Source organism: Uloborus diversus, chromosome 8, assembly GCF_026930045.1.
Source record: "Uloborus diversus isolate 005 chromosome 8, Udiv.v.3.1, whole genome shotgun sequence".
Taxonomy (NCBI): domain Eukaryota; kingdom Metazoa; phylum Arthropoda; class Arachnida; order Araneae; family Uloboridae; genus Uloborus; species Uloborus diversus.
Genome location: NC_072738.1, coordinates 146,463,113 through 146,482,144, shown reverse-complemented (window position 1 = coordinate 146,482,144; position 19,032 = coordinate 146,463,113). Strand labels below are relative to the sequence as shown.

At 33.0% G+C, this 19,032-nt stretch overlaps 1 protein-coding gene across 1 annotated transcript in view; it reads right to left on the bottom strand.

The window, feature by feature from the left end:
* Positions 1–9,015: 9,015 nt before the first annotated feature.
* Positions 9,016–19,032, bottom strand: part of LOC129228666 (origin recognition complex subunit 1-like) — a 33,409-nt gene continuing 23,392 nt past the window's right edge. Inside the window, exons 8-12 of the mRNA XM_054863349.1 lie at positions 17,695–17,952; positions 16,850–16,969; positions 15,477–15,655; positions 10,248–10,372; positions 9,016–9,386 (exon numbers count right to left, since the gene is read on the bottom strand). Coding sequence (XP_054719324.1) covers positions 9,229–9,386; positions 10,248–10,372; positions 15,477–15,655; positions 16,850–16,969; positions 17,695–17,952 — 840 coding nt within the window. The 3' untranslated portion in view covers positions 9,016–9,228. The remainder of the gene's footprint in view (positions 9,387–10,247; positions 10,373–15,476; positions 15,656–16,849; positions 16,970–17,694; positions 17,953–19,032) is intronic.

Sequence of the window (19,032 nt, the reverse complement as noted above, 5' to 3'; positions counted from 1 at the left end):
CCCAGAGTCGGGGACTTTTAGTATGTTTACTTACTAACTACCCCTAACAGCATTCTGCAATCAAAAATTATCGCATATTCCATGCACGCTACAATGTGTTCATTGACTGGATTATATAGCAAAGTAAAATTTCTTGCAATTGGTTTTTAACGCACCGGGGCTTTGTCTGTGTGTAGCAGGGCATTTAAAATATATTCCCTTTTGATTGGGTTTTTGCAAGCCGATGTTTTCATGTACGATTTTAATGGATGCGTAGTCTCTAAAAAAATCTTAAAATAGAAATTAGAAAAGACGGAGCTGACATGACGACGATGTAAGCATATTTTTGAAATTTTCTTACATTTTACGGAGTACGGGATACAAGATTTCCATTTCGTAGTAGATGTACTGTGTTTTTTAATTACGTTGTTTTTCTGTTGGGTAATTTCCGTTTAAACATTTTCGTAAAAAAACGTTGGATCGCTAATCGGCCGGAGTTCGTTTCGCTCGCTAATTGGGTGGGTTACTGTAGCGCGGTCGGTTGACGAGTTTGGCGATAAGCAATAGAATTGCGGGATTTTTTTTCACAATTTAGAAGCTACTGTTAATGTAATTTTGATACATATTTTGTTTCTTTGGCGAAATATTAAAATTGCAAATGATTGTTTTCAGCTATTTAAAGGCTCTTTATGCATTTTTGTAAAATAGATTATTTTACATCAGAGGGGGAAGGGGGATTCCTTTTAATCATGGAACTTTTTTTCTTTGATCATGTTGCAAATCGATCGGAGTTTGCATCACTCGCTAATCAGTTGGGTTATGGCAGCGGGGTCACTTAGCGAGTTTGGCGACAAATATAGATTTGTGGAATTTTTTACTTTTGAAAGCTACTGTTAATGTAATTTGACGCCTTTTTCGTTTATTCGGCGAAACTTTTATGATTGCAAAAAAAAAAAAAAAAAAATATCCGCTTCACTCGCAAAAATGCTGGGTATCGGTATCTCGGTCGTTTGGCGAGTTAGGCGATAGCAATAGTTGGGAAATTATTTTAAGTTTTAAAGCAATTGTAAATGTGATTCAATGTTTTGGCGAATTGTTTTGAATTCCAAAAAAACCTCTGTTTGTTTTCAATCGAATGAAATACGACTTTTTCTATTTTTTTTTCTGACGACGATTTTCGAATGTCCCACGGGATTTTTTTTTTCTTTTTTCGTTAGACAAATGGGATAGTAATCAATCAGAGTTTGCTTCGCTCACATTGAGCTGGGTTACGGTAGCGTTGTCGCTTGCCGAGTTTGGCAACAAACAATAGAGTTGCGGAATTATTTTACATTTGAAAGATACTATTTGATGTCTTTTTTGGTTATTTGTTGAAACATTTCAAACTGCAGATAAAAAGCGCTTCATTCGCTAAGGAGCAGGGTTATGTTAATGTGGAACTTTGGCGCGTTAAGCGATGAACTATACAGTTGGACGATTATTTTGAGTTTTAAAGCTTCGGTAAATCTTTTAAAATGTTTTCACGAATTGTTTTAAATTCCAAAAAGACTTTAAAATGTTTCTTTTGAAAAATGATTATTTTACAAAGGGGGGGGGGGGGGGCTTAGATTTTTTTTACTCAACGGAATTCCTTTAAATTCTTAGCACGGGCATCGCCGGGCTCGTACTGCTAGTTTATAAATAAAAGCGTCAAAGAGACCAAAAGTATTTTAACTTTCTACGAACAATAAGGTTTCCGTTTTTTTTTTTATTTTAAATTATACCACTAAAAATATATTGGCAGCCCCAGGGCCCGACTAACTAAAAGTGAGGCCCTAGGTCCACATTAATTTTGAGGCCCCCTGAAGACTATGCAGTGTTTGATTTACATTTTAAAAACACGAATGCACTTTTGGAGGCCTCTTTGTCTGATCACACAACTATGTATAAAATCACTTAGGTGCATTTATGTATCCCCATCGGGCCCCCTCATAATCCTGACCAAGTAAATTCGTTACTCACAGAATGATTAAAAATTCCCCTTTAAAGAACTTTTTTCCAATTAATAAATCATCTTTTTTTTATATTTAAATACATGTATTTTTCATATCGTTACAATGCTATGCATAATGTTTTAAAAAATGTTGGGCCTCTTAGGAACATGGGGCGCCAGGTCTAGGCCTAGTCAGCCTGTGTGGTAATAACGCTCTGGGCAGCCCCATTTCAGAAATTCACCTTCCCTCCTTTTGGTGACGACATTGCCTACCTCCACCTGCAAGCTTTAGCCCAGGGGTCTCCAACCCTTTTCACTCGCGGGCCACATTGTCAATTTTTGGAGGCGAGGCGGGCCAGTCGAACAATATTTTAGCTCAGATGGTCTATTTAGCACTAGCCCTCCCCCCTCTTCCACCCATACATAGCGAATATATTTTTTTTTAATTTAGCGCTCAGTGGTGGTTTTTAAGGATTTGTGGGCTTGCTTCTAAGTTTCTATATTTCCTTACACATATTTGCTGTTAGCTAAATTAAATTACATTTCAAATGCCCGTAAATCTCTAATAATATAATGATAGGGAGCCTTGTAAAATTTAGAATAGCTCAGGAACTTTAGAATAGCTCAGCATTCTTTGTCACAAAATAAAGTGAAGTTTTTCTTTTAAAAAAAAGCTAATGAGTGAGTGATACAAGACAAAATGATTGCAATGTACTACAAATCTATTTTATTGAATTAATTACGAATAAAAATTTCGAAACAAGTAAGAACACAACACGTGTAAAGCTTTTAAAAAAATTTAAAAAATTAATGCGAAGACTGCATTTGTTTACCGCAAACAATTTCAGTCCATTCAGGGACAAAATTTGTAATTCCGATCATTAAGAGTGATTTTAAAGGTTTGTTTGTTAAAAAAAATCTATACTGAGATTCAACATAATTTTGAAAATGTCTGTTAACACTTGTGGATGCAAAATGAGAAAACATAGCTCTAGCATAAATTTTTAAGAAAATCTTTTTCTGGTACAGAACTGTAAAATGGAGCACGTTTTCCCTGGCGCCAGGAAAAGCCCAATGTCAGGCCACTAACGAGAGAATGTGACGCGAAGAAATGAGATTTGTTCTCGGAAAGAGCAAAAAGAGAGATGGGTGCTGCAAACGTAGTTGACGGTAAAAAATGATTAGAAAACGCTTTAAATTAATGGTGAAAAGATTTTAAGTAATTATTTGTAATTAAAAATAATATCTCAATTATATTTTCAACAAGACTGTCTGCCGGAAAAAAAAAGTTTGTAAACGTCTCGCGGGCCGGACAAAATCTGTTCGCGGGCCGGATCCGACCCGCGGGCCGTAGGTTGGAGAGCCCTGACCCCATGCGTAAAGAGGAGCTGAGGCTGTGGTTTGCGAATTTGCATTATTCTAAACACATGCGCTTAAAATTAACATTTTGCTGTTAGTAGACAGGCCCGAAAGATTTTGCTGTTAGTTGATCGGTCCGAAGCATGACCGGCCCACCGGGCAAATGCCCGGTTGCCCGCCGGCTGTATCCACCACTGTCGATGAGTAAAGTTTGTTTCATTTTATCTTTTCACAACTTGAGAAAAAAATATCTTTGTACGGAGGATTATTTCTGGTTCAAGTTCTCAGGATTACTAAGAGATCAGGACCTGATAACAGGATAACAGTGTCACATTCATATAGCCTTTCTTTTGTAAGGAATCTTTCTTTTTTTTTTTTTTAAACTGTGTGTATCTTTGTATCTATCTATCTATCTGTTTAATCTATCTATTTAATCCATCTATCTATGTGTGACACTCTAACTTCTTCGTAATTCCAGAGAATTGATGATCGAACCAGGTATCAATAGAATCATATTTTTTTGGCTTATGTTTAGGAAGGATTCGTTTTTCTACGTCTCTAATTAGCGGAGATATAATTTAAAACTTTTATTCTCATGGACATTCTACCGCCCGAAGGAAAGCACTTTTTGCCATGATAGTTTTCTTTTCCCAAGGCTACACGAGCTTGCAACGGTCAGGGCCTCTTTTTCTGCTTAAAGCGGGAGTTATAGAACAGTTCTAGTAAATGATTCAGTTACAAGGTGCGCAATGGACTGGAGATAGAATGATTCAAGAGCTGCAGTGGTCGAGCTGAAAATTAATGCACTGCAAATAAGTTAATGTACCGATGCAAGCAATACTTTTTTTGATAATATTTCTTCATCTTTTCTTTAGAAGGATAGTAATTCACATATCAAAAGGTCAAGTAAATTTCTTTGGCTAAGCGAAGGCACGAAGTACAGCACCAAACTTTGGAGTATCAGTGTTGAACAACAACCCACCGGAGGCAGCGAGGCACAGGCCACCACTTAATCTAATCACCTCGGCTGCTAGTTTTTCATTATTTTCTGCAAAGTAAGTATTAGAAAACTCTGTTCTCCTTATGAAAATTTTATTTTTCTATTCAATTCTCTTATTTTTTCTTAAGTTTCTAACTTTTGGTCCTTAACTTCTTCTATTTTTTGTTTTTCTTCTTCTTTAAGTTTTCTTTTCCTCATGAGTGGCTTTAGCTACTGCTTCCTTTTTCGGCAGCATAACTTTTTGCAAACAAATTCAAAAACTTTGGTGTCAAAGCAAGGGTGATAGAGGACTAAAGTAAAATTTTTCTGAAGACAATGTGAACTTTTCTGAAACTATGAGGAAGCTCGACCCCTCCCGCCTCATGTAAAAACTCTTCAAATATGCATACAAAAATAACTGAAAATAATAATAATAATAAATAAATAAAATAAAAAGTTTTTTTTCAAACAATTTTTTTAGAATGAAAGTCAGTCAAATTTTTGGAAAAGACAACCCCAAATTTTCGGATCCCAAACACTTCTGTGTCAAAGGTACAGCCGGGATACCTCCATGATTTTTTAATAGCACATTTAACATGTCTTAGCCCAGTCATTGGTGCTTCAACAAGGTTTAACCTGCTCTTGGGCAATATATAATTTTTCAAAGAAAAACCATGTTTCACATCAGAATTACTATGATAGAGCATTAGGCAATTTTTCATGAGATTTGAGAGATTATGATATTTCTTATTCCCAGTAAGCAACTTTTTAAACTGAGGAACTTCCTGCCAGTAATTATTAATTCTTTGCTCAATCCCTTCAGTTAAAAACTCATTGCATAGTTCCTCAACATCACTATCTAAACTGTAAACCAAGGGCTGCAACTGAACTATGATCCAAAAATAGTCATTTAGCAAGGCCGGATTTGCCATAGAGCAGAAGTGGCAAATGCTACGGGTCACGCACCCTGAGAAAAAATAGATCAGAAAATTATTTCCGTTTTAAAATTCTTCACTCTTTTCTCGTCCTTTCGCTCTCTCTCTTTTCAGACTTAGCTTTTCTCACAAATCATAAAGATTCAGGCTAAATTTAAAATCTTTATTTTTATCATTAGAGCCTACACTCGCAACGTATCAGCAGTAGCAGTCTTTTTTTAAAAATGAATCCTAGTGTTGAGGTTTGATAGTTTCAACATTGACGAGAAAAAAAAAACACACACACACACACACAAATGATCCGTGCATCATTAATTTTGCACTTTTATAACAAATTATCTGCGAATATGCAGGTAAACATTGTAAAATGGAGGAAGCAAAATCATCCATTAAAAAATAAAGAAATAAGGGAAAAAAAAATTTTTTTCAAAAAATTGAAAAAAAAATATGAAAAAATAGGAGGTCCGCGGTGCCTGTTTCAACTAAGCAATGTTTTCACTTTCATAAATATATTTTGAGTGTTTTGAACGGTTGAAACTATTGGGACATTTAATTTAGAAAGATGGTTAAAAACAGAAATAGAAATATACCTCTATATGTGTAGTGTTTTACAACTGAAGAGCAGGTTTATTAGAAGTGGGGAAGCTGAGGATGTTTAAAGATTTCAAGAAAATTCTTCTGGAAGAGCTTAATACCCTTGAAATTTTAAGTATTATTTAAATTTTTATTCAATGCACCATTTTCAAATCAAAATCTGTGAGTCTTACAACATCCAGAGAGAAAGCAAGTTTCATTTCAGAAGGACTTCAGTGATCCAATTATAGAAGTCGATACATACACTGGTGTGCAAAAATTAAGGACGAAGTCGAAAAATTAGCATATCAGCTGAACGAAGAGGCAGAGCGGACAGAAAGACCAATCAGGAGATTAAGTAAGGTGATGTACAGTAGCACATGCGCAGATATGCAGGCAGACGTAATGGGGGAGTGTCTGAGTAGTATAAAGCATATTGTCGGTGTAAGATCAGTATTTCTGGCAAAGAGATTGCACGCCGTATAGCAGTTAAAATCACACAGAGTTGCTGCCTCAGCGAGAAATGACAAATAATCAATCTGTTAGACGACATCTGGATGCTTTTACCCGAGGTCGAATCATTGGGAAGTTGGAGGAAGGCCGCAGTGTGACAAGTGTGACTGCAGAGTTCGGAATTGCTCACAGCATCATTTCATGACTTTGGAGACAATTTCAAACTACAGGAACAGCTATCCGGGGATTCAGTAGTGGTCGTCCACGAGGAACCACACCCGCAGATGACCGGTATATTGTCTTACAGGCCAGAAGAAACAGGCGGGAGACAGCGGGAGAAATCGCTAGACACACGACACAGGCGACTGGACGACCCATATCGCGTTTTACCGTGGCCAGAAGGCTGCACGGTGGTGGTCTGTTTGCACGACGCCCTATATGGTGTGTACCTCTAACGCCTGCCCATCGGAGAAGGCGTTCTCTGTGGTGCCGGGAACACCGGAATTGGAGAAACAATGAATGGGGATGAGTACTCTTTACAGATGCGAGCAGATTCAGTCTGATTAACGATTCTCATCGCATACTCATCTGGAGAGAGCGGGGAAGCCGCAATCATCCCTCGAACATCATTGAAAAGGACAGGTATGGAGGTCGCGGTGTTCTCGTTTGGGGAGGCATCATGCTTGGTAGTCGTACAGACCTTCACATCTTCGACGCAGGTTCAGTCAACGGTACCCGTTATTGTAACGAGATTCTTCATCCATACGTGCGTCTTTTTAGAGGCGCTATGGGTCCGCAGTTTCTTTTGATGGACGACAATGCACCATGTCATCGCACAGTAGCTGCCGAACAGCTTTTAAAGAGTGAGGATATTGAACGTATGGATTGGCCAGCGTGATCTCCGGATCTCAATCCAATCGAGCATGTATGGGATTTTCTAGGTAGACGCTTGGCAGCTCGTACTTTACTACCAGTAACGATTCGGGAGCTTCGATTGGCGCTGCAAGACGAATGGGCAGCAATGCCTCAACAACTCATTGACACCCTCATTCTCAGCATGGCCAGACGCTGTGAAACCTGCCTAGCAGTCGGGGGAGATCATATCCCCTACTAAAGACCGAATGTTTCTTTCCGAATGTTGGACACCCATCACAGGGATGTTTTGGCTTTCAGTCGCATTGCGCTCCATGCTACTTTTTCAATAAAGCTTCTTTTTATCCCTCTGATTTCTCTTTTAGTAAGTGTTGCTTACATTACACATGTCCTTACGTATTGAGGATCTTACGGTATTAAATGTGTTGATTTGGAAAGCTTTTGTAAAAAGTTATATTGAAAAAACTGTCTCGGCCTTAATTTTTGCATACCAGTGTGTGATATAGGTATGATATAGGAGTAATTATGGATCTGACAAAAACGTTCAGCTTACAACGGAGGTGAACTTAACTGGTCTTATTGGAGTTTCATACTTCATACAACAATATATATGCCGGTTTTGACTTTATTACAGATTTGAACATCACTTTTAGTACTAAGCTAATTTTACACAACACATTAACAACATCATTTTTTTTAACGTAAGACTAGGGATTTTTCTAATGAGTAATTGCTTAAAATGCAATTACTGGCTGCTCCAACCTCAAGAACCGTAGTCTTATTTGGGATCCATACTACAATAATAAAGCTTAAATTCTCGAGCAGATTCAATCCAAATTTATTTATTACTTGGGTCACAGAATTGATAATCACTATTGATTTATTCTTACTCTTATTTGTATAATAGTTATGTTACCAGCCATGCTGTGAAATTTTTTGTCTTCTTTTTTCAATAAGGTACTAAATAATTTAGTTGACTGCTATGATATAGTTGATTCCATCCAATTTGCTATCTCAAATAAGAATCTTAGGAGTCATTCATGTTTTAAAAACATTTTAACCAAATGCAACTACGTTGATAATTTTTGTCTTTTAAAAATTTTACAAACTTTTTAAGATTCATTGTCGCGATTTAGATATTTTCAACATGTCATTTTATAATGTTTTAATATTTTAAATGTATAATTTGTAAGAATTGTTATTCTTATGTTATTTAACACTGTAAGTGGATTTTTTCTGTAGTGTGCAATATTTTTTAAATAAATAAATAATCTGTCAAATGAGAACTTAGTGGTGGTAAACAAAAAAGGTATTTTTTTCCACCAACATTTGTGACACTTAGGTTATTTGCAATTCCTTTCTTTTCTCCCAAACGAAAACAAGTTTGCCGAGTTTTCTATTTCTTTAAAATTTGATTGCACTTCAGCCATTCTAACATACAAGACATTTACACAAAAGAAAGTTCACTTTTCCCTCAAAGGATGCCATTTTTTAAAATTATGACTTTAATTAAGGATTTTTAATACAATTTCAGAAAGAAATTGCAGAAGTCGAGACATTTTTGTCTTACTAAAAAGCCATTCAAAGTAGAGCGTTTTCACTTCCCTCAACACCACAAAGGCAACAGTATTGCATTGATTTGTTTATCTTCAATATTACTTCTCCTCACTACAGCACTGTAAACGTTTAGCAAATAAACCCTCCTGAATAACAAATATGCAAGGCATTAAAAATACAAAATGCAAAAAGGCTAAAAACTGATTTTATTTTGACATGCAAAACAATTCTTAAAAGCATATAAACAGCATTTGTATGATTGTATCACTGGTAGAATATAGAAATACTCATTTAATCGTCAAAAATATCACTCAATTTATAAAAAAGCACTCGAAGTACAACTTTCATGCATAAATGCCATACACCTTTGAGGCCAGCATCAGGTTTAGACAATTAGCAATTTATAACCTCAATTTTGGTTTTAAAAGCTCATAAATGTTTCATGTTTAAAAACAAGTGCTCATAAATTATGCTTCAAGTTATTCCTAAAAATGTTGGACAAGTATCTTCTGGATACTTTATTGATGATTATTTAAAATTTTTCTTTATCATCTTCCTGTTAATGCATAATTAACATCATCAGAACTAACATTCAGACGAATTTTTAAGTGAAGATCATTGCGAAAATTGTCCACTAAAATTAGATGAGATGCAGCAAGCTGGCCACAGATGCTGGATACTTCAGAAGAGGTAGGGGCTGTTAAACCTTAAAACAGAAGGGAGAAAAATGGATTTACAACAGAAACTAATATTAAGCAATATTAAAAACTTTTCCTGCATTTTTTCAATGTAATCTAATTAACTGATCATGTATACATTGCAAGTATGCAATAGCCCTTAAAATAGTTAATGTTATAAACCATCATATTCACAATATCAATTCAAGCATCAAATTTTCAGCAAAGTATTGGAGATTTTTATTCTTTAGAACTCAGCTCAGAAGATATGTTTTTCCAAGTTTGGTTTTCCTAATAAGAGCCAACATTTGACGAAAAAAAAAAAAAAGATCTAGAACAGTTGCTCTTACAACTGTTGACCACATATAAAGTTCTTGTGTTCATTGAAACAGTCAAAAAAACACAAGTAGTTATTATGCACTTATTTTTGTACAGGAACTGGTTTTGGGTACGAAAAACATCTGAAACTGCTAACGTGTCAGTGAAAAGGGGCCAAATTGGCCAAGAATGATGCTTCCAATAGGGCATAAACCTTACAAATTAACTTCATAAGCAATGGAAAAATATAGTATTTCAAATATTTATTTTTCAAAATAATTAATGAACTGCAAAGGAAACAGAAATGGTTTACATTTTATTCATTAAGTGTTTGAGCATGATGTGGACGGATACTATTGTCGATAGTTTGGGGAAGGGGGGGGGGGGGTTACGACCTCCATAACCCTCCCTTTGTATCCGCCCTTGAGGAAGAAAACGGTTGAGTATCATTGTCTTCAATTTATTTTAAACTCATTCACTACTGATTTGAAATTTGCAAGATGTTCTTTTAATTGTAGCATACTATTTCCATGACACTTTCTTATATTTGGACTAAAAGAAAATTACTTTACCTTCAAACCTACAAGTAGCAGTCATTTGCTGATAAACTTTCAAAAGCGTTGTTTCTTCCGAACCAGTCCTTGAGAATTCTGATAAAATACACCGGAAAAATATCTTTGCCATTACAGATGATGATCTGCAATTAAAAAAAAAAACATTGAAAAGAAAAACTTTGGAAATTAAAAAAACCTTAAAGCTAAAAATTTACATAAATACTTTCCATAATGCTTCACATAAATTTTATTTTGTTTGAGGTTTGAGGACAAAATGTTAAACTCACTTTCATCCAGCAATAAACATTGCATACATTAAAACTTAATGTAGTAATAAAAAGTAATTGATTTTAAGAATTAAAAAAAAAAAAAGAGGTTAGCAGCTCTTACAAAAATTAATTGCTTCATTCAATACAAATGAAAAATTTAAAAGGCCAATAAGAATAGAATAATTGAAATAAGTTTTTTCCTATTTTTGTGCACAGTAACACTCAGTCACTCATTAGACTTTAATTTAAATAACAATCCTCGCATTTAGTGCCAGAGAGTTTGAGAAGACATGAGTTTACAAAAAATGGAAAACTATCTTAACCCATTCCATAATCAGCCCGAAACCCCTTAACGCGCATGCCGCAGATAACGAACGGAGTTGCTTTTTGCTACGTTGTAATAGCGCTTTTCTCCCCATTTTGCTCTCGGGATTTTAATGTTGTTTTTGCTGTTCAGCTTGCATTCGAAAATCGCTTCGCTTTATTAGTTTTTTGGCACTGAATTAAATAGTGCAATATAATACAAGGTTGCTAATATGTATTGAAATATTCATTAAATTTACACAGTACATAACGGGAAAATAATAAACAATAGAGGATAGGACGAAAAGCAATTATTTTTGTAACACTAATTATTTTATTGATTTATTTTTCTTTTTGCTTTTATCTCAGTATATCATTCTTTTCTTTTTATACACTTAAGAAATCAAAACTATTAAATGTAAGATGATCTACCTTTCAAAAGGGCTCAACAAAATATTCTTCAAACAATTGACTGATCGATCCAACCTGTGAGAAAGGGATTTGAATGGACAAAAACGCTTTAACTGTGGGAATGATTTTCTGAGCGGATACAAAGTATTCTTCGGTGCCTTTTGATACATTGTGACCCTTCAAAACGACCAATAAACATAGAGACATCTCTTTGCTTTTCGGTTCTTTTATCGTAATTGCGATGACCTTTAAATCCCTTCTGAGCGTCCAGATATCAGCTGCTCAAGCGTGGGAAGTATTTTAAAGATAAATGAATATAAAAGATCAAAACTTGCGGCTAATCCCCTATTTCCCCAAAGGATACTTTTGTGCATGCAACTAAAAGCCCCCAGCTGAAAGAGGAATAACAGAGACTGCCTGGGCCGATTCCCTAAGGAGATGTCCCCCTTGGTGTCTTGCAGTCAACCCTTCTACATTATTTTCTTACAACAAAACAGTTTGAATCAGAAAGGAATTTCAAAGCAAGTTTTACTGCTTGTATTTGAGAACATGTCTTCAGAAGAAAAAAGAAGAAAATCTTGCTTGAAATCGAGTCGGATTGTTTTTCTTATTTTAAAACATATTTGGATAAATTTTAGTTAGTTTGATAGGATTATTTACTAATTAAGGCAACTTGATTATTGAAAAGAAACCAAATATTTTATTTCTATTTTTAAAATCTCATAAAAGAAGGTGCAATTAAAACATTGGAGCTATTTTAAAACAATAAATAAAATCTGAAAAAGAAAGGGAAAAAAGGAATGTTTTGTTTTGTATGAGTAAAGCGAAAAGAACTCAAGATATTATAATTTCATTTGTACTGTAGTATATATTTTATGTTTTGCATGGTCAATTATTACGTATAATCAATGCGGTCGTCATAATTTTTGTTTGTGAAATTAAAAATATTCAAAACTGTATCACTAAAAATCCATCAAAGGATGAAAGGAATATAAAAAGTTAAAATTTAAGTTTGAAAATATCACGATGTAAAAATAAATAAATAATAAAAAATAATAATAGTATACAAATAAATAAAAAGCGTAGTAAACTCATTATAATTTAAAAAAAACATACTCGTACAAAATTAAGATGTGTAAGATAATTTAAAAAAAAATGCTGTGTAAAATAAATTATAAAATTTGAGGATTTTGAACTATTTAGTGAAGGTTGCTTGTGTAAGAAGAAGGATTTTTGATAACAAGAAAAAAAAATCTGTTTATTTGCTTTACTCAGGCATAGAAATATTGTTAAATGTGTAAGGAAATATTTTCACACTTGTTCATCAGGAGTTCAAATGCCAGAATGCTAAGAAACAAAGCTTCCACGAAAAGATAAAAATATAATGCCTGATTATTTGAAGCATTATACGTGCCTGAATCGGCCGGGGCAGTATTAACACAAACTGCGCGGCCGATCCTGTATCGGCCGGGGCAAAGAATGGGTTAAGGAATTCACAGTTGCTCTTTAAGCACTGTTAAAAAAATGATCTATGCTGATCTTTGAACTATGAAATCCATCCTTTTGACGCTGTGAAATTTTCAGTACTTGACATTTTAATTTCCATTATTTTTTTTTAAAGCCTCTTGGGAATCAAATCTGAAAAAAAAAAAAAAAAAATGCCTCTTGGGAATTTCCCACAGACCTGTTTTATTGATTGGAATTTGCAATCCTCATACTTGACAAGAGTCATGCCAATGAATTTCCCAGCCTTTACACATTAACTCTAGAGCAGTTTTTCTATTTAAGGAGGGGGGGTTGGAGTGCAATTTTTCTCAAGTTGTTTCCTCATCAGCTTATTTTCCAAGACCACTACAAACTAGCAGCTGCTTCAAATTCAAGCAGTATTGTTCAAACTAGAAAAAAAAAATAATAATAAAAAATAAATAATTAAATAAATTAGTGCAAGGGTCTGTTTTAAATTTTGAAAGATAGATGCAGGAATCTATTAGTTTCAGAAACAATTAAAGTGGGGAAAATTAACATTATCTAGGATAGTGTTTGTGATGGAACAGTAAAAACTATACAATACATACGGAAGAATAAATGATGCTGGAAGAATGAATTGAGGATCTATTGTATTATTTTGTATACTTTGCATGTCAGTGTGTATGTGTGTGACAAGTGATAATATAATCAAAGCAAGCTAAGGGCACTTTCAGTTTAATGATATATTCTATTCATCAGGTGTAATACAAGAGCCTCAATGGGCTATGTAGCACTAAGCAGTTAACAAGGTATCCAAAAAAGAACTACATGCTTTTGAAGCAAATTTTAAAATAGTCATAAAATTAGGTTCATGTTATGTACATGAATTTAAAGATTAATTTATCAAAATTTAAAATTGTTTGTGTATTTCAATGAGTGGTTTGTATGTGGCATGGCACACATACAAATGGTAATCAAACAGCATGCCTAGATTGTGGCTTGCCTAGAGATGTAAAATTCCTGGAAATTTTGAAGTGGTGGAAAAAAAACCGTTTTTTTTCTGGGTTTTTTCTGGAAAAATTGGAAAAAAATGGAAAATTTGAACTTTTTATGAATAAAAAAAGGGTTCCTTAATATATGTTTTTCTTGCAGCATATAAAGGGTTAAGCATAAAAAAATATATGCAATTCATACATCCTCTTTTTTCTGCTACACATAAAGCTAAATTTAATTAGAAAAAAATAGCCTATTTGTTTTATAACTAAGAGCTTTCTTGGTCAAACACCAGAAATAAATAAAATTGTGGTTCAACTAATAATATTAGGTAAGGTGTGTCTAATCATAAGAATTACATTTTCTATTTTAGATTGTTTTTGAAACTTGAAATAATAATAGTAACTATTGATTTTCAAACATGATTGATATTGTTTGAAAGAAAAATATGTATGATTTCCCTTCCTTGCTATGTAAATTTACTGTCTGAAAATGAAAGCTTTTAAGTTGTGATTTTTTCCACCCCAGTCTAAGTCCAAATCAAAACCAAATTGGTTTTTCTTTATCTTTCCAACAGAAATCCCAAACCAAAACTGCGTAATGGTATCTAGAGCTGAACCAAAACTCAAACTTGAATTTCAGTTAACTATACGGCCGTGTTAAGTACAGCAGTAAAAGTAGTCAAGCCTCCCCTTTTGAACAAAATTGAGTTATTATAACAAAGTTGTTCTCTGTTTACTATTTTACTTAATAATTTTTTTTAGTGTATTTGATCGAAAAAAATATATATTTTTTAAATCTGAAAAAAAAAAAAAAAAGACATATGAATCAATTATATGGATGAGCCAAACTTTAAAACGCAATATCTCAGTTTGAGCTCAATTGCAGATTCCACTTTTGTGCTTTGTATGGCCGTATTCTAATTACAAATTGTGTAAATATTATACAAATTTGGAAACAGGCTGACTAGTAGAACCAACCCCTTACAAGTCAGCCTTTTGTTCACATTTGTTAACATTTACACAGTTTACATTTAGAATACTTTGTAATTAATACATGAATATGAATGTTTTTCGTGCTAACCCCACTGGTTGTTTCATACAACACTTAATCCTAATAGGTTGATATTTTGAAATTTAAACTGATTGCTGACTCTGCAAAAACCTGAAAAATTAGAGGAGACTGGGGATACATGATCCCATAGCGAAAAATGTACCAAAATCATCAAGTAGAGATTTGAAACCTGATAATTATATTAAAGTTATACTTGTACATAAAAACTGGCAACATTTTGTGTTCTTCATCCATTTTGTTTTAGCTAAAGAAATGAGTGTCTGAATGTGTCAAGGCCCTTAATACAACTTATAAAAATTATCCCTTAATATAATTAAATTATCCCTTAAATACAACTTAAAAAAAATTCCAAAGTGTAATGTTAATGTATTGACAGTCTTTAATAATTGAGCTGTTACTAATTTCATCCCAATTAACCAACTTAAATTTTTCCGTTAACTCAAAATATGATTTTTTTAAAACCCTATTGTATTTTTGATGATGCATTTCAGTGTATGCAGAGCACCTAAAAAGAGAACTGCTGACTCTGGATGTCTTTCTAAAATGGCAGCTTCATATTTGCATATTAAATAGTGAAAAAAAAAAAAAAGAAATAACTGTCTGGCAACAAAATAAGTTACCTTTTAGAAATTAACATTCAAATAAAAAGATTTTGCAAAATAACAAAGCACAATCAGAACTCTATGAGCATTTTCCTTTCACATTGAACTATGTATAAAAATTAACTTACTTTATAGCAGAAATAAGAGGTGAGGAAAACATTTGTTGCAAAGCAATATCAACATCTTGCATTCCAACAAGACTTTTTTGACCTTTCTTCGGTGATTTTGAAACTTTAACTTTGGTTACCTCTGTGGCAAATCTACAAATATCTAAAGCTCTCCTAGCATCTCCTGATACAGCAGCTACCTTAAAATGCATTATGATAAAGTGTTATGAATACTTGATTACCATCTATTAAGTTTATATGATAGTATGGTTATGTAACTTAACATTATACAACTAGTTTGAACAAAGATTAAAAAGTAAAAATTTCTAAAGAAGAAACAATGATTGTAAATTTCTAAAGAAGAAACAATGATTGTAAGTCAGTAATCTTTAACACGACAGTTTTTAGCATAATACACTGGCAATCAGAACATAAGATAGGGTCCTCAACTAATGATACTCCTTGATTTATTTCCAAACAAATAGGAGGTGGTTTAAATCGGAATAGATCATAAGGTCAACATATAAAAATACGCAGAATAAAAAAAAATGGGCCAAAATTTGAAAATTTCAGGAAACAAGAAAAAGGTATAAGTAGGCTAATCATTTCATGATATTGCTTCTAGTATTGGGTGAGATACAAGCTTAAATATTACATTCTACCGAAAACAAGAAGGCCCTTAAAAGTATTCATATATTTCATGTACAACAGTTTTAAAAACTACGAAATAAACATGTTGGCCACATCAAATTATCCACAATTTAATTATGAAGAGCAAAAATAATTAACATTGTCAATACCAGTTAGTGAAATTATTATCATGGGAATTCAATCTTATCCTTAACATGAAATCTATAGCTGAATTCTGATGTCTATAGTACATCTTAGAATGAAGTAACAAATAACAGAATATAGCTCAATTATAATTTCAAACAAGCCCACGTCAAATTTAACACATCATTATCATTAAATACCTTTAAATTCATTTGATCAGTAAGAAAATGCTACATGGGGAAGAAATACTTAACATGGTACTTAATTTTACAGCATAATAAAAGAGAAATTTCTGATATTTTATTAACACTGTTAACGTTAGCAATTTATCAAAAGCACTTTCAGCTGAACAACAAGTTCTTTTAGCAGGTTCATTATAAGTCACTTTAAACAACTAAAGAAGTGACTAAATGCATAATTTACCATTATAAATATGAAAAAATCTCAATCAGCTAAGAGAACAAAAATCTTATCAAATTTCAATTCTGTAATGTCAGAAAAAACAAGGATTAATAGATGATTTGCACTTTCTACAACTTGAAAATTATTCTTGAAAATAAACAAATTAAATTTTAAAATAAAAACTATTATCACATTGAAGCAAAAATGGCAAAGTTTACTTTTCTAGCCACTAACTGCACTGCATCAGGATCAAATACTTTCAGCTCTTGGATACGAGTCATTATAATTTCTTGAAGCTGCCTGAAGTTATAAGGTTGAAAAGTCTTTCTAGTAAGCCCCTAAACATGAAAAAGAAACACTTAATGCATATGTATTTTATGATGAAGATATAAATTGAAGCATACAATCTATAAAATTTACTATGAAATAGAGAGCACAAATTATTTCGTATAAAAAGAAGTACTTAGATCAGTGATTTCCTAATCTTTTATATCTGTTCCCTTTCTTTTTGTTAAAGAAATTGCCCCCCCCCCTCCCTTTGATAAATATAAATTTACAATTTATTTAATCGGTTAGAAAAACAATGATTTATTTATTTTATCGCATACTGTAAAATAAATACTGATAATTATACTACATTTAACAACTCATACAAAATTATGGAAAAAAGTTATTTGCAATACTGCATAAGTGAAATATTAAATATACAATGTTAATGAAATGAGTGGGCTTGCTTTTAAGCACAAATTTTCTCAAACTCTGGTGTCTTTAAATTTTTTTTTGATAGTCTAAGAGAGTGGGTGCGCAAACCCAAACGCTGTATCAATGATATATTGCTGCTTCTTACTTCTAAGGCTGATTTGATTTTGTGTGTGTATGTGTGTATTAAGAATGATAAGTTGGTAATAGTTGGATGCCCCTTTCAAATTAATTTACAATCCCCCTTCCTAGGGAGGTCGGCTCCACAGATTGGAAACCACCGACTCAGTCACAACTAAAAATATTTAAATAAGATAATTTAAAAAATAACTTTCACAAACTAAGTTTAAAATAACATAATTACCAATCTGCTAGCAATACGGTTCATCATCATACGCTCAGGCAGATCCATGGTATTGGCTATGGCAAGGACTATAAGTTTAGAATGCTTCTTTGTTGGCCAATCAAAAATGTTGTACATAACAGTCTGCTTCCTGGTCCATAAGCGATCTAACTCATCCACAAGTAGCACAACTGCATCTTTTTTAGGTCCTGGTTCAGTAAAATGTTTCTCAAGAAGACTGGCTGCTTGCTGTGGGGCAATAGTTTTCCCAGTCAAAGACTGAAAAATACAAGATAACTAATAAATCAAAGATAATACATAATGAATTTTAATCATCTAGTTTCTTCCGCAGATGTTAAAGTACAGTATGCATGAAGTTCAAACTATAAATAATAATTTACAACATAAATATATGATTTATATGTTAAACTGCAATAAAATAATAAAACTGAAGAGGTAAAAAAGGAGGAGAAAGCAGTGAATCTTCAAAAGTAAGTTCAACCACTTATTTTAAATCTACTCTCCATAGCTACAATTAGGTATGGTTTTGCTTTAAAAACAGAAAGTGACTAAAACTAATTTAATCTGCATAATCAGCGTAAAGAGCAGCAATACACCTTTTAAAGCTTCTTAGCTTAAACTAATTTTTTGCGATAATTAAGAGGAAAATATGGATGTAATTAGTATTCAACCTTAAATTAAATATGCATATTCATATTGAATATTTTATGTAGAGCGTAAGTTCAAAGACAAATTACAAAAACATGCAGCCATAAAAGAATATTTGTTCAGGATGAAATGTTACATTTAGGAGACTAAGAAAATGCATTTGAAAAAACATTTTCTCAAACACTCAAACTAATATACAGTACATTCCTGATTAGGGCAGGCACGTTTTCGCCATAGGTAGAAAAAAAACGCGGAAAAAACCGTTCCCTTAAAGATACCTTTGTGCCACAGCAGTAAAAATGGAAATTATTTTTTTTCGAAGGAATGTAACAATCTTTACTTACCAATAGCTGAATAATGACAATTAATAAAATGACTTAAAATAATTAAATTTGTTCATACTCACTTAAATTTTTATTTCAGAACATATATTTTGTTTTTCCAATATAGCATAACAAAAAGCAAGTTTTGAAACTCTTTCTATTCCAAATCAATTTCTAGATTTTAAATGAACAACTGAAAAATAAGAAAATTCGCTCTACTGCTGCACTACTTGAGGAGCATGTTTGAAAATGTACAATTAAGTTGGAAGGAATTATAACATTAAATTATTAATTAAAACTACTGAACCATCTCTTATGGGGAAAAATATCTTGTTCATTGGTGGGTTTTTTTTCCAATAAAAAAAAA